The 14,097-nt window shown below is 43.1% G+C and overlaps 3 protein-coding genes across 10 annotated transcripts in view; 1 reads left to right on the forward strand and 2 right to left on the reverse strand.

The window, feature by feature from the left end:
- Fhos (Formin homology 2 domain containing) overlaps positions 1 to 14,097 on the forward strand; it is a 45,992-nt gene that overhangs the window by 29,305 nt on the left and 2,590 nt on the right. For 4 of the 8 annotated variants that reach the window (XR_001915817.2, XR_016270093.1, XM_018006602.2 and 1 more), the window contains 12 exons: positions 4,947 to 5,056; positions 7,822 to 7,880; positions 7,941 to 8,125; positions 8,274 to 8,497; positions 8,570 to 8,791; positions 8,858 to 9,120; positions 9,179 to 9,316; positions 9,490 to 10,275; positions 10,492 to 10,687; positions 12,370 to 12,754; positions 12,812 to 12,958; positions 13,709 to 14,047. Coding sequence is in view for 6 of the 8 variants with exons in the window: in XM_018006602.2 (XP_017862091.1) it covers positions 4,947 to 5,056; positions 7,822 to 7,880; positions 7,941 to 8,125; positions 8,274 to 8,497; positions 8,570 to 8,791; positions 8,858 to 9,120; positions 9,179 to 9,316; positions 9,490 to 10,275; positions 10,492 to 10,687; positions 12,370 to 12,754; positions 12,812 to 12,958; positions 13,709 to 14,047 (3,054 nt within the window). In the remaining 2 variants the exon portion in view is untranslated. Of the gene's footprint in view, positions 1 to 4,946; positions 5,057 to 7,821; positions 7,881 to 7,940; positions 8,126 to 8,273; positions 8,498 to 8,569; positions 8,792 to 8,857; positions 9,121 to 9,178; positions 9,317 to 9,489; positions 10,276 to 10,491; positions 10,688 to 12,369; positions 12,755 to 12,811; positions 12,960 to 13,706; positions 14,048 to 14,097 lie in introns of all 8 variants that reach the window. The other 4 variants (XM_018006603.2, XM_018006604.2, XM_089468996.1 and 1 more) reach the window with 3 other exon arrangements.
- Positions 10,863 to 11,395, reverse strand: LOC108613281 (acyl-CoA-binding protein homolog). The gene is made up of 2 exons (XM_018006638.2): positions 11,248 to 11,395; positions 10,863 to 11,175 (listed from the first exon to the last, which is right to left on the reverse strand). The coding sequence occupies exons 1-2, from the start codon at positions 11,251 to 11,253 to the stop codon at positions 10,930 to 10,932; spliced, it is 252 nt and encodes an 83-aa protein (XP_017862127.1). The 5' UTR covers positions 11,254 to 11,395; the 3' UTR covers positions 10,863 to 10,929.
- On the reverse strand, positions 11,522 to 12,011 carry Acbp5 (Acyl-CoA binding protein 5). The gene is made up of 2 exons (XM_018006639.2): positions 11,886 to 12,011; positions 11,522 to 11,819 (listed from the first exon to the last, which is right to left on the reverse strand). Exons 1-2 carry the CDS (start codon positions 11,889 to 11,891, stop codon positions 11,580 to 11,582), a joined length of 246 nt encoding a protein of 81 aa, XP_017862128.1. The 5' UTR covers positions 11,892 to 12,011; the 3' UTR covers positions 11,522 to 11,579.

Raw genomic sequence — 14,097 nt, forward strand, 5'->3', positions numbered from 1 at the left:
GACTGAGGCTAAGACTGAAACTGCACTTCACGTCAGCTTCAACTTCGGCGTCAGCGTCAGAGACAATGGCCAATGGACAGGCTTGGCTCTGAAGATGGGGCCAATGCAGCCGGCATTGTGGGCCTGCGGCTAACTTATTGCTATCGCACAATCTGTTGCAGCTAATAGGAAGTTGGGGCACAGAGCAAAATAAAAAGCGCAGAGGGATAAAAACAACTTGCAGCACTTTTCATTGGCATTGTGAAAGCCTTGGTCAGCAATTATCTAAGTCGAGGCATTGTTCGTACCGCCGATCTTTGACTTTGACTAATTTGCAAAAGGCAAGCAGCGAGCAGCATGCAGCTTGCAGCTAGCAGCATGCCACATGCAACCCCATTGCCATTGCCTGTCATCTGTCATGTGGAGCGCTGTGGTAAGGATACGTAAATCTTGACAAGCGGCAGCAATAAATTCTAATGAGCAAATCGCAAAAGGAAATGCAACGTTCTCGTTCTCTTTTTTTCTCCATAAATACCCTGTAACTATTGGTAGTAACTGAGGCGGGTATATGGGCTTTTGTATATGCTAATAAATATCGTAAAAATATTCAATGTATTCACAACTTGCTTAGCTTAGTGAACCACTGGCTAGAGGATACTTCCTAGTCGAGGACTTCCTCGAGCTTGAGCAGTCTGGGCTATCTTGCCTTTGCAGTTCGCTGTTTGCTCTTGGCTCAGGATGTTGTCGTAGGCAGATTTATGTGGCAGGCGCGGCAGCTGTGAATGCCATTTGTCCAATTAGTCAGCGACTAGACTCGAACACCAAAGCAGAGAGCCAGGGCTACGAGAGGCCGTCGCAGTGCCCGGTAGAGGCAGCGGTAGCGGCAGAGGGAGTGAGCCATATGTATGTATGTAGAGGGAGACTTCGCTTGCAACTTGTTAAATTTAGCGCATTACAATGGGTTCATAAATTTTCGCCTCTCAATTGCTGATTTCTAATCTTTTGGGTGATGTCATGTCCGATTCTCCATTCTACAAACTACATCTAAAAATACGAAAAATAAATAAATAAATACAAAATAATATAAATAATCAGTTTTCGTTGCGGTCAATCGGCGCAGCGGTTTTTCTTGTTTTTTTTTTTTTTTAATTTTTTTTACTTTTTTATTTCAGTTTTTATTCATTCTCTCCCGCTCTCTTTTTTGCCAATTGTTTTTGTTGTTGCGGTGCTTATTTTTGCACGTCACCTCATTTTTTTTTAGATAAGCTTAAAAAGTGTGTGTGCCAATCAATTTTAAATACAAATATACATATATACATGTACGAAATAAAATCAAATGGAACGAAACAAATAAATTTAAGGTGAAACAACGCGATTTGTCTATGGCCCAGTAAACAGTAACAAAAGGCAAAGTGTTGGCCCTAGTCTAGAACATATATCTGTATATATATAAAGTGTATACAGTATATAGTATATCGTGTATATCTCATCTGTATAGCATTTGAGTATTGCGTCATTTACCTATGTCATTCTCACATTTAAAATCAATATTAATTTAATTTACGTTGCTTGCAATTGTGAAATCAAAGTTCCATACAACTAAATATCTAAATATATATACCATATAAGCACATATACATATTAATATAAATATTAATACATATATTAAGCATACGCACTGCCAGCTGACGCATCATTTTCTATTTGCTTAAGTCATTTGCATAGATTGGCGAAACTTTTGAAGTTTTTGTTTTGGTTTTTATTTTTTTCTTTTTTGTTGAGGAAGGTTTTCAACCTCAATTAGCATGCCACACTTTGTGGTCAGTCGGTGGGGTCAATTAACCCTTGGGCAGCGGGGCCATTGATTGGAAAGCAAAAGTGTGAGCCATTCATCAAGATCACGTTTCCCAGAGGCGAACACAAGGAATTTGCCTTATAAAAGAAAAAAATGCATCTGTCAAATAAACCCTGGAGTCAATTTATTTTATAGTTTTCATTAGCCTATATGGTTAACTAATATGTCATATATGATGGCTAAGTTTTTTATTGGTATTTAGATTGAATAAGCTTTGAATATATGTATCTATAGTTTATATTATTTTCAAATCCCTTTTTCTATTTATTTATTTTTTAAATATATTTTTTAAAACTATTAATATTATATATATTCTTATTTATAAATCTTTTTTTTTATGAAATATAATTTTGTAAATCATTTTCCTATTTCCCTTCAATTTGTTTTTTATTTTTAATTTATCTGTAAAATTTAATTTCTAATTAGTTTTCACTTACTTTTACTATTTATTTTCTTTAGCATTTTATTACCATGCCAAATAAATATTATTCCCAGTTTGTTTGCCTAGGCATAGTAGTTTTTTAATTTTTAGGCTCACATTTTCTCCCTACCAAAAAAATAATTATGCTCGTTTGCCTTAACTGTGTCAATAGCCGAATTTTATGTGTGTGGCACTCGCTTGAATGGGTAACACAAAAAAATATCAAAGACCAATGCGAAATTCAATTTGATTAAAAATCTTGTCATGCTTCACTCAAAAATCAACAGCGACAAAGCAAAAAAAACTATAAAATTTGCATAGAGCTGTGAATGAATACTCGCATGTAAAAATAAAAAACAAAATATGAATAAATAAATATAAATAATAAAAATTTATGAAAATAAATATTACAAACGAGTCGATATAGTTTTTGGTCAACAGCCGGCGTTACCTGGGGCTATTTACGATTTCTTTTGTAGGCAAACACTTGGCTCGCTTTTGATTGCCGGCGAGCTCTAAACCTAATGCGAACGCTTACATAAAAGTCCATAGGAAATTGTTTGTCACACATAATTTCAATAAATATCGCGCATTAGCTATTCCATAAAGAGAATCACCAATGTTCCATATTATTTCGGTTGATTCAGGCTCTGCCGCATCGTCATTCAGTCTAAAAAATAACATTTTCCTCATTGACATCATGCAAAATTTGATATACTCGTATATAGAGCAATTCGAGAGATAAGCAGGGAGCCGGCTCCATATGACGAAGCTCTCAGCCAGACGGCATGGTTCTACTTCTCAGACGTTTGATTCCCTGCTATTTGAAATCATATTGTTTACCTGTGCGATCGACTCATCCCAGAGCTAAGCTGAGCGTGTGACTAAACTATGAGAATTATTGTTATTAGTCAGCTGCAGTATGCCAATGTAGTATGTTAGCTGGAAGCTAAAGTTTACCATTGATAAAGTATTTTTAGATGCTTGACTCTTGAAATACATTTTGAGTGTTGTTGTTGTTGGGTTAAGTACTGATCAGAAGAATATGATATGATATACTAGATAGTTTAATACAATGCACTATTATATATACTACTATACCTGATATACTATGCTAAACTCTAGTATTTATGTTATGTCTTTGCTCCGACATTCGCTCATAGCATTCTTTATATTATCAGACGAAATTCTTTACTACTATAAAGTGCTGCAGTTCATTAGAGATTTTACTTCGAAGAATTTTCTGAATTTCTTGGTATTCTTTAAATATTTAATAGAATATAATATAATATATATAAATTCATTTTTTTTTTTTTTTAGTTTATTAAATTGATTGTATATGGAAAACTCAATGAATTTCTTTGATTTTCTAATTTGAGTAGACGCTTCCCCATATACTATTTTATATTTTCTCTGTGATGAATTACACTACTATTGCTACGTCGATCTTAAAGCTACTCTCAAATATCCCTATATTATATTTAGTCAAATATACCTTAACTATTTACTACTCCACTCAACAATGAACTATTGGCGTAACCATATCGGACTCTCTTATTCTACATGCCCTGCTGTCATATTCCATGCCCAGTTCTCTATTTCTAGCTCATAGTTTTCCTGTTGCCTGCATGTGTTGAGGAAAAGAACTCAAATAGTTTCTATTCTTTATTCTATTCTTTTTGGGGCTCGCCCTACACAAAGAGTCAATGGCCATGCATTGGCTGGCAGCTTTTAATTTGCCAAATGGCCTCTGGGTGCAGCGTCAAAAGTTATGAAAGACAAGAACCTTGGGGCACGCGATGTGGCTGTTGCTCTCCTTGTTGTTGTTGTTGCTATTGTTGTTGCTGTTTCTGTTGCTATTGTTGGGGGTGTGTCTGGCCAGACTTGGGAGCAGCTCAAGCTACGATTGTGGCTACTCCTCTGCAGCGTTAATTCCCTTTTGGTCTGGGCGTGCCATGGCTACAAACGGGGCGTATGTGTAATCTTTACCCGGATGAGCGCTGGCCAAATGATTTCTTTAGCTTCTGCTGCTGTTGCTGCGACTGCATTTTCTTATATTTCTTCTTTCATTTTCACACATTAAGCAAGCGCCGACACACATAATTCCATGTTGTCCGGTAATTGTTCTGTAAATGCACAAATAATTACTTTCAATGCGCCAATAAAAAGAAACGTAAACACAGACGAGAGACGGACAGAGACGGACAGATAGCAGTTGGTGTGCGTGGAACGCAGCAGGAGCTGAACCCAACCAAGTCGGCGCTGAGCTCAAGATTTGATCAATCAAGCGCTTGGCCATGGCAATCAACGGCTTGAAAACTGAAAGCAGCCCGGTGAAAAGTAGGTGACCAGCAGTCGAAGCAGACGACAACATCATCAGCAGCAACAACATCATCATCATCATCATCATCAGCTGCTGCTGCAGCTTCTTTGCGGCAATCATGTCTGCCAACTTTCAATGCAACCGTCACTCACAAAAATGTTCTATGCCCCGCTGTGGCATCTGCATCTTTCTCTTTTGTTGCCCCAGCCCCAAAGTCCGGGCCATAAACAACTTTTACTGCGTAGCTCGGTAGTCTTACTTACTTTTGCTTTAATTATAATTGCCTGAACAGTGTTTTATTTGATTTCTGTTTTTCGTCTTCTTTCGTTTACAATCTGCCTTTCTTCTGCTTCTTCGTCTACTTGCAGATTGATGACGCAGCTATTCAGGTGTACAAGGATGGCGACTTTGGCGCTTATCTGGATCTGGAATCATCGCTGGCTGAGCAGAGCGAGGAAATTGAGGGGCTACAAGCCAGGTAAGCAGACAGACGCCCACAGCCTCTAATCCAGCACACACCTGAGTGCACCCACACACCTTTAATTGGCCAAAGCTGCCTTTTGATATATGCTCTAAAGGCGATTTTCCCTTTTTTTTTCGTACGGCACGCGCTTACCTTGAACCCATTTAAACGGGAAAGCTCTGGCTGCGGCTCTGGTTATGGCTCAGGCTTAGGCTGTGGCTCTGGGTTTCTGGGGCAGCTGCTCGTGGGTGGCATGTGGCACTTGTGAGCCTTTCACCACACACACACACACTCACACATATGCTTGCACACCTAGGCGGCCGCCTTTTCCCATTCGCTAATAAAGATATTGGCGGTTGGCGGTTGGCGGCTGTCAGGCTCTGGCCATAAAAAATGTCGCTATCTGTGGCACAGGAAACAGCGCGTCGGCCGACTACCTGGCTAACAGCTTAGCTTGACTACCTGGCCAAATGCCTGCCACTTGCACAGTTGCTCACGCTGCCAGACATGAGGCATTTGCATTTGCCACAGCCACAGCGGCACATCGTCAACATCTCACGTACGTGCAACTTGTTGCGATTTCATTCGTATTTCTCTCGTTTTATTTCGGCTGCAACTCATTTGCATTGCAGCAACAAAAGGCTTAAGTGCATAAACGTAGGCCGTCATATTTTGGCTCAGTTGCACAGATATAAATATATACATATATATATATATATATATAGACAGTCGTGTATACAGCTCATAATTCCCATAAGTGAGATCGGACCTGATTCTGGTCTAGCCCGTCAGTTTGGTATGCACGGCATGATCTCTAGTGGCATGCAGCCAACTGCAGTGGGCAGCAGACACACGCTCTTAACTGATTATGAACCATTCGCAGACATCAAGTTTTTTATGTTTATTATGTCATAGACAGGAATTAGAATGAGTGCAGAGCCGTGAGAGTGAATATGAATAGAAAATGGAAGTCTTTAGGAGAACGTTATGTGAAAGGAAATGGAAATAAGATGACTTCTAATAGGATTTGAGGAAAGCGACTGTCGATTACACACACACATACACAGCTAACGGTTTGCATAGAAATTGAAACGGGAAATATAAGTGTATATAATAGCAAATGAATGGGAGATGGAGGAAGCGATATATCGATTACTTAGAATATTAATAATGCAAGAGTTAATCGAATTACTGTGAGTCTATCAAATGAGGGAAGCAGCAATATTTGCATTTATTATAATTGTTACTTAATATAGATATAAATTGGAACTATTTCTTTTAAAGTTAAAGATTGCATAGGTAGCAATAATTTATGAGCTTTATATAGTCATTAAAACAATATAGATGTAGATAGAGGCGTAAAATAAATATAAAAACTAAAAAACTATTTTCATAAACTCAACTTTATGTTATCCCTTAGTAATGAGACATAAAAAAATGCAATTATACCATTTTTTTTTTTTTATTTATTGATTTAGATTTTATTTTTAGCCTCTACATACATTTAAGACAATACAAAAATTATATTTAATTTTTTATTGACATTTAGTTTCTCCAAACGTCGAAAATTTGTAATATATTCCCATATCCCATATTTACCAATCAATGCATATCTCTATACTTTAAAAGTATTATCATGTAAAATATATCTAACAGCTCTTATGCTGATCCACATATTCGGCTATGCCCCGTCTATACATTAGAGTATGTCGTTTCTTTATATTTATTTTGTTTTGGTTGCCCAGCAAGGAACGTGATGTCAGCTCCACGATCAGCGATCCAAAGTAACTGACGAACGCGTCAGGCCATGGGCCAAGCTCGGTAGCTGTTAGCTGGGAGCCAGCTGCTCTTTGGCCATGATGCCAAGTCAGGCAGAGCTCAAATAATGGGATTAATATAAGCAAGGCGTGCACAGAGAACCTGTCGGCGGGCGAGGGGAGCGAGGCAGCGATGGGAGGGCAGTTAGTTTGTAGTGTCGTGTGTCTATTTCTGACTTTCACTGGCTGCCTGGCCAGATCCTTGAGCATTATAAAATTATAATGTATATGTCGCCGGGGCAGTTAGCGTTCCAGCACTCCAGTTGATGGCGCCAATGAGTGTGTGTTCTAGGCGGAGGAGGAGGAGGAGGAGGAGGAGATGGTGGTGGTGAATCTGGTTGGGTCTGGCCACTAATCATGCTTATCGTATTAGTCATGGAAGCGCGCTCGCATGCAAATCATTCGCTTCACTACGCATCAAAATTCCGCAGCAGGCACGGGGCCCGCATGGGTCGATGGCTTGTTGTTGGCTTGTCAATCTGCAACTGAGTCCACAGCCAAAGACACTTGAGTAACACTGAGACACACACACACACATGCACACAGCCACATGCCACACCTGTGTGTGTATGCATTCTGAGTCGAGTCTAGAGTCTCGCACCGAGTCGAGTCGAGCAGAGTCGAGACCACATTTCATTATGAATTCTTGGCTCGACTTATTGGCGGCTACGTTCGTTCCCCAGATGCTTCATAGTCCATTTTCAATTATCTGCGTCGTTTGTTATTACTTTTATTATGGCCAACAACTGGGCAGCAAACAGCGGGTAATCAATGTTCTTAACTGGTCAATGAACCACCACACGGTGCTAACCCATTGTGTTTTACTTTTAGTTTTCTTTTTGCCCGTGTCTTTGTCTTGCTGCCATTGCTAATGAAATTACATACAAAATTAATATCAATTTTTGTTCCACTACCTCGCTCTAACTCTGTCTACCTCTCTGTCTCTCTCTTTCTCTTTTGCAGTCGCAAAAATTCTTTGGTTATTCGCACACAGCTGAGCGTTCGCGTTCATGCGATTATAGGTAAGTTGGCTGGTTCAAAATTGTGTTGTGTATACGCCTCATTGACCCGGACTCTTGCAGAGAAACTTCTATCATCGGAGGGCAGCGATCTGCGACGTGCTCTGTTCTCGCTCAAGCAGGTGTTCCAGGAGGATAAGGATCTGGTGCATGCCTTTGTCGCACTGGGCGGTCTCAATTGCCTCGTGCGCGTCGGCAATTGCGCGGATCAAAACTATCAGAACTATATACTGCGTGCCCTAGGCCAGGTAAGCAAGCGACGATCACCGATCACCGGATTTCTGATTCACTGCTCACTCTTCTCCGATCACCGATCACCGATCACCGATCACCGATCACTGATCATTGATCAGCACTTACCACTCAAAGCTAATCATTGTCTTTTCAATGCGACAGGTCATGCTCTATGTGGATGGCATGAATGGCGTTATGAAGCATCAGCCCACCATGGAGTGGCTCTACTCATTGATCGCCTCCAATTACCGTTCAGTGGTTAAGACGGCGCTCAAGCTGTTGCTCGTGTTTGTGGAGTATGCCGAGACCAATTGCTATGTGTTAGTGAGCGCCATTCATGCAGTGGACGCCGCTCAAGGCACTTTGCCATGGGCCAATATAATGAGGTAAGCGATCGCCGTCGATCGTTGCTCGTTTAGATTTAGATCACTCACACTTGATGTGCTCGCTCTTCACAGACTGCTTAAGGACTATGATAATGCGGATGCAGAGCTAGTGATCTATGCCACATCGTTGATAAATAAGACACTGGCCGGTCTGACAGATCAGGATAGTTTCTATGATGAGAGTGATCTGCTGGAGCAGCAGGGCATGGAGACGGTTATACAGCGCTATATGTCCAAGCCAGGCACAGATCTGGATCTGCTGGATCAACTGCAGCTGTACGAGGCGGTGTTGAAGTAGGCCTATAACATAGATATATTATGGATTTATATATTTAACTGATTGCTAAATTTGCTTAACAGATTCGAGGATGGCGAATCGGATGGTCAGCGCTTGCCGCAGAACTCAATGCGCAAGACTCAGCGCTATCGTCCGGGCGCCAGCACCACGGAGCGACGCAAATCGCGTCGCCACAGCACAGACAACAGTCCGGCGCCCCTGACCAAGGTGCTGCCCACACAGGTGCTGCGCATGACACCCACGCAGGCGACGGTCGATGAGGACGATAGCTCTGGGTCGACAAATTCTACAGAGTTTAGCAATGGCATATTTCAGGAGAAGAAACGTAGGCTCGTATGATCTATAACCCCATTAAAATATAACTAATTGTGATCCATTTCCAGCACGTGATGGCGCTGGTGTCACACCTGGTCTGCGGCGTCGCCGTGAGCGCGCCGAGCGGCACAAGAGCTTCCTCAAGGAGCAGGAGGAGGCGGCAGCCAATGGCATCTTTGCGGCACGTGAGCTGCGCGAAAGCTATGGTAAGTGCTTGGTGGGTTAGCTCCACATGCGAATCGCTTACTGCTGGCGCTGCTGCTTTAAAACCGAAACTAACTATGATTCTCTCTCCATGCTAATCGCTGTGTATATCTGTCTGTCTGCCTCATTGTCACCCGCTAACCAAATATGTCACCCACAATTGTCATATGCCAAGGCCAAATTGTAACCGCCATTCCTGCAACCATACAAAGCGGCGACAGTCCGCCGCAATCGCTGCAATCTGAGCTGCCAGTGGCTCCACAGTCGCCCACGCCCTGCAACAACAACAGCAACATCAACAACAACAACAACAGCAGCAGCAACCACATTAACAACAACAGCAACAACAACATCAACAACAATAGCAATAGCAATGGCCATCACACCCACAACATCCACATTGACACGCCCAACAACAGCTTGCTGCTGAGTCCCACGAAGCAGCTGCTAAGTGGCAGCCAGAGCATCTCGATCATCAACAACAGCTTCGACAAGGCCAACAACAATATGAACAACCAGAATGAGTTCCTTACCAAAAAGAATCTCTTTCGGGAGCGCAACGCAACTGTGATCAACGGCATCATGAAGAACATACAGCAGACGGACAGTGCCTACAAAAAGTATGAGAACGATGCCAATCGACTGAACAACTATTACACACAGCTCAGCCAATCGCCCAAGCATCTGGCCCACCACCCAGTCCAGGAGAAGTCACTGAATGGCAACGGCTTCGAGTTTGTGCCCGACAGCTCAACGCCGCTGAAGGCGGATGCTTTGCCTCCGCCCGAACCGCTGAGTCCCATACACAAGCCAGCGGGAGTGGCGCCACCACCGCCTCCGCCGCCGCCTCCACCACCACCACCACCTGGCTGGTGGCACATACCCATAGCCACCAATGCAAATGCAACTAGAACCCTAACCAGTACTAACCAAGAGCCTCCAACAGCCATGGAAGCAACAGGTAGGTGCAGCTTCTATTTGAACTAAAAAAATTGTAGCATACTTTTCAGAGCCACAAAAAGCCAGCGCTTCTCACATTCTATATAAAATATGTTGCATACTTTCGAGCGCTGCAAATAAATCGAATATTGCATTTGCTGCTGTGCATGCCTCGGGGCAGCTTTTTGTACCGAATTTCTAACTGAATTTTATTTATTTCAATTTCGCTTTTCCACAGATCTGGAAGACAAGGAAATGCTAATGCAGCTGAAACGTGATCACACCGTCAAAGATCTGACACAGAAACTATGCAATCTGCCCACGAGCCCCACACAGGAGCCAGGCAGCCGCGCCATTGTGGGCGACATGTCTGGTCTGATTTCGAAAGCCAAAGAGGGGCTTGCCAAGAGCAAGAGCAAAGGTGAAATTTCACGGTGAGCAACTCTCAATCAATATAATAATATTCCATTCGATATATATCTTATCAGCGGCGGACTATCAGTAAAAGTTGCATAATCTCTTAGTTTAAAGGCCAGCCCAAATTTGGACTTGTTGATATCACAAAATGTCTATCGGAATCTAGAAAGTTGAGAGCTCTTGAGAAATTAGTTTTGTTCTTTTCCTTTTTATCAATTTATCAATTTATCATTTATTTAAGTCCAACCGGTAAATAGATTTAAGCGTATTTGGGTGCATATTTCTCATAGGTGGCAACGTAGGCCGCCTTGGCCGCATCCTGGGACAAGCCCTTGTTCTTGGTCCATGCGTTCCACTTGGCCTTGGCCTTCACATCCAGTGCGCCGGGCTCCGGCGTGGTATTGTCGCCGACTGTGGCCTGCTTGTAGAGGCCGTAGAACTCCAGGAACTCGTCGTTGGTGGGGCTCTTGGTGAATGCCTTGGCTTTCTCGGCGGCGGTGTTGAACTGTCGAGATAGATAGATTTACAGTTGCCGTATAGAATCAGAATCAAATGACAACTGCTGCTGTATACTCACATCCATTATGTCTTATGCTGCGGCTGCTAATGAGTGCCAACTGCGACTCTGCGGAGTCTATTTATACTAGACCCGGGCAGCTGATAGCGATTTATGACATTAGAAGCCGTTTTTAGATATCGACATGTGTGATAAGCGCCAGTTACCAGAGTCGGCACACTGTGTGCCGCATAAAACTTTAATTGCTAATTATTAAATCGAATACATCAAAGGTCTTCCCACTTGGAGGGCTGACTAAGCAGCGAGAGCAAGCAGTAGATCGTTGCCTGGGCCATTTCTTCTTTAGTTTCTTTTATTATGCCAAAATGCAATTAACAGAGTATTAACCGAGCTTATGTATAGATGGGGGCGTACTTCTCATAGAGCGCGATGTAGGCAGCCTTGGCGGCCTCTGTGGACATGCCCTTGCGGCTCAGCCAGGCCTCGTATTTGGCCGCACCCTCGGCATCGGCGGGCTTCTCGATGTTCACGTCGCCGGAGTGGACCTGCTTGTAGAGTCCATAGAACTCCAGGTAGACCTCTGGTGGTGGCTTGCTGCTGAAGGCCTTGGACTTTTCGCAAATCGTCTCGAACTGCAGGGCAATAAAAGTTCTTAGATTAGCCGATGCTACCTATAGGGAGCGCATTGCACAACTTACATCCATTTTGGTCGGGATTTAATGATAGACTATGATTTGTGTTGCTCAAATGGCGCTTTTTATAGCCAGCTCGGGCAATATAAGTAAATCTTATCAATTATAAAAGCAGTAAAACCAAATAACTGTGGCAGCACAATAAAAAGATCACAGAGTTATGGCTTTTCGTTTCCTTCATTAATGACTTTTATTCGCTTGGCAAGTGTTAGCCATTTCTGCAAAAGTATAGCTGAAATATTATGCTATATCTAGGGGATCATCCAATCTAGAAAGTTTTTTGTATGTTGCTTCTCTTTCGTTTTACTTTTTTTTTTTTTTGCCACGGTTTGGGGTCTTGCTATCTTGCTACCAGGCCAAAAGTTGATAAGACTACTTTTATGGTGCGCTCATTGCAATCGAACGATCGTAAAAGCGCCGCAGAGTACAGCTCAGTTGACCGGCAGTGCAATAATTGTGGTACTTTGTATTATCTCTAATCCGATGACAGCTCATCGAGCGTCGACCAGGAACTGAAAAAGGCTGAGCCGAAGAAATCGGAGAATGAGCTGCACTGGGAGGAGTTGGTGCGCAACATGACGCGACCATTGAACCTATGTGATCTGGACTTTACTGATCTGCACTCGGATGATGAGAAGGATGTGCTGGCGCCGCGTGGCCTTGGCGCCGGCATACCGCCACCACCGCCGCCGCTGGGTGGAGGCATGGTGATGCCGCCGCCCATGATGCCGCCCTGCCTGATGCCGCCGCCCATGTTCAGCTATGCGGGCTACGGGGCGAGCAGCCTGACGAACAGCGTGAATAGCTCGCTGAATGGCTCGATCAACGGCGAGCTGGCCAATGGCAACAATACCATCAAGAAGAACAAGAAGACGGTGGGTAGAGAGACCAATAACAAGGCATATTCAAGGCTAACTTTGTCCGCCTTTCAGGTCAAGCTCTTCTGGAAGGAAGTGCGCGAGGACATGATTCCCCAGGTGATTGGCAAAACCATCTGGGACGAGCTGCCCAGTGCGAATGTGGACACCCAGAAGCTGGAGCACTTGTTCGAGTCGCGCGCCAAAGACTTGATGACCAAGGTGCGTATTTGAGATACACATTTGATTCATATTAGGGGTATTCCCAGGCAGCTACTGGCTGCCATCGATGAAAATGACATTTAATAAGTCTCTTAGCTATTATTTTAGTCTAAACTGTTGCATAACCCAAAAAGAAAACTCTTTGCGAATGATATTTGTTTTATTTTCCCCTTTTATCTCTGGACATGTTTGCAATAATATTAATTCTATATGTCAACGGTCTCTGTTATGCGGATATATCTACAAAAAACATAAATGTTGTGCTAAAATCGAATCTATATCAAAATCAATTTCTCAATATCAATAAATATATATTTATATATATATATATGTATCAAATAAATGTTCTATAGGAGGTGAGTGCAAATAATATGTTTAATACACTTTAACTCGCTCTCTCTTTGTCTATCTGTCTCTCTCTCACTCTCACTCTGACTCTGTCTCTGTCTCTGTTTTACTCTTTCTCATTGTTTCTCAGTCGGTTTAAGTTTAGTTTTTCAATGTTTTACATACATTGGTGTTGGTTAATTACACACACACACAGACACATGCAATCACACACACACAGACACATGTACACTCACAGTAACAGGAGTCGGAATCACTAGTTGCTAACAGTTAGATACATTGCGTATAAGCCCCACTCCCACCCCCTTCTACCCTACAACCACTACAACATAAACAAAACTCCCACTCTATCTCTCTCTCTCACTCTCCCGCTTCTTGACTAATTCGACTTGGCACTTGCAGAAGCAACAGGAGCTGAACAAGAGCAAGGAGATCATCGTGCTGGACCACAAGCGCTCGAATGCCATCAACATTGCGATGACCAAGCTGCCGCCGCCGCGCGCCATCAAGGCGGCCATTCTGAAGATGGATGCCACTGTGGTGACGCGCGAGGGCATCGACAAGCTGCTGAACATGCTGCCCACGGACGAGGAGCGCGGCAAGATCCAGGAGGCGCAGCTGTCCAATCCGGAACTGCCCCTGGGCAGTGCCGAGCAGTTTCTGCTCACACTGGCCTCCATCACAGAGCTGGGCGCACGCCTGAAGCTCTGGGCCTTCCGCCTGGACTTTGACAACTGCGAGGTAGGTGAAAGAGTCAGCCAACTAAACTTGTTCTCATCGCATGCTCAATC

The sequence above is a fragment of the Drosophila arizonae genome, chromosome 4, assembly GCF_054131065.1.
Source record: "Drosophila arizonae isolate 15081-1271.41 chromosome 4, UAZ_ARI_1.0, whole genome shotgun sequence".
Lineage (NCBI taxonomy): Eukaryota > Metazoa > Arthropoda > Insecta > Diptera > Drosophilidae > Drosophila > Drosophila arizonae.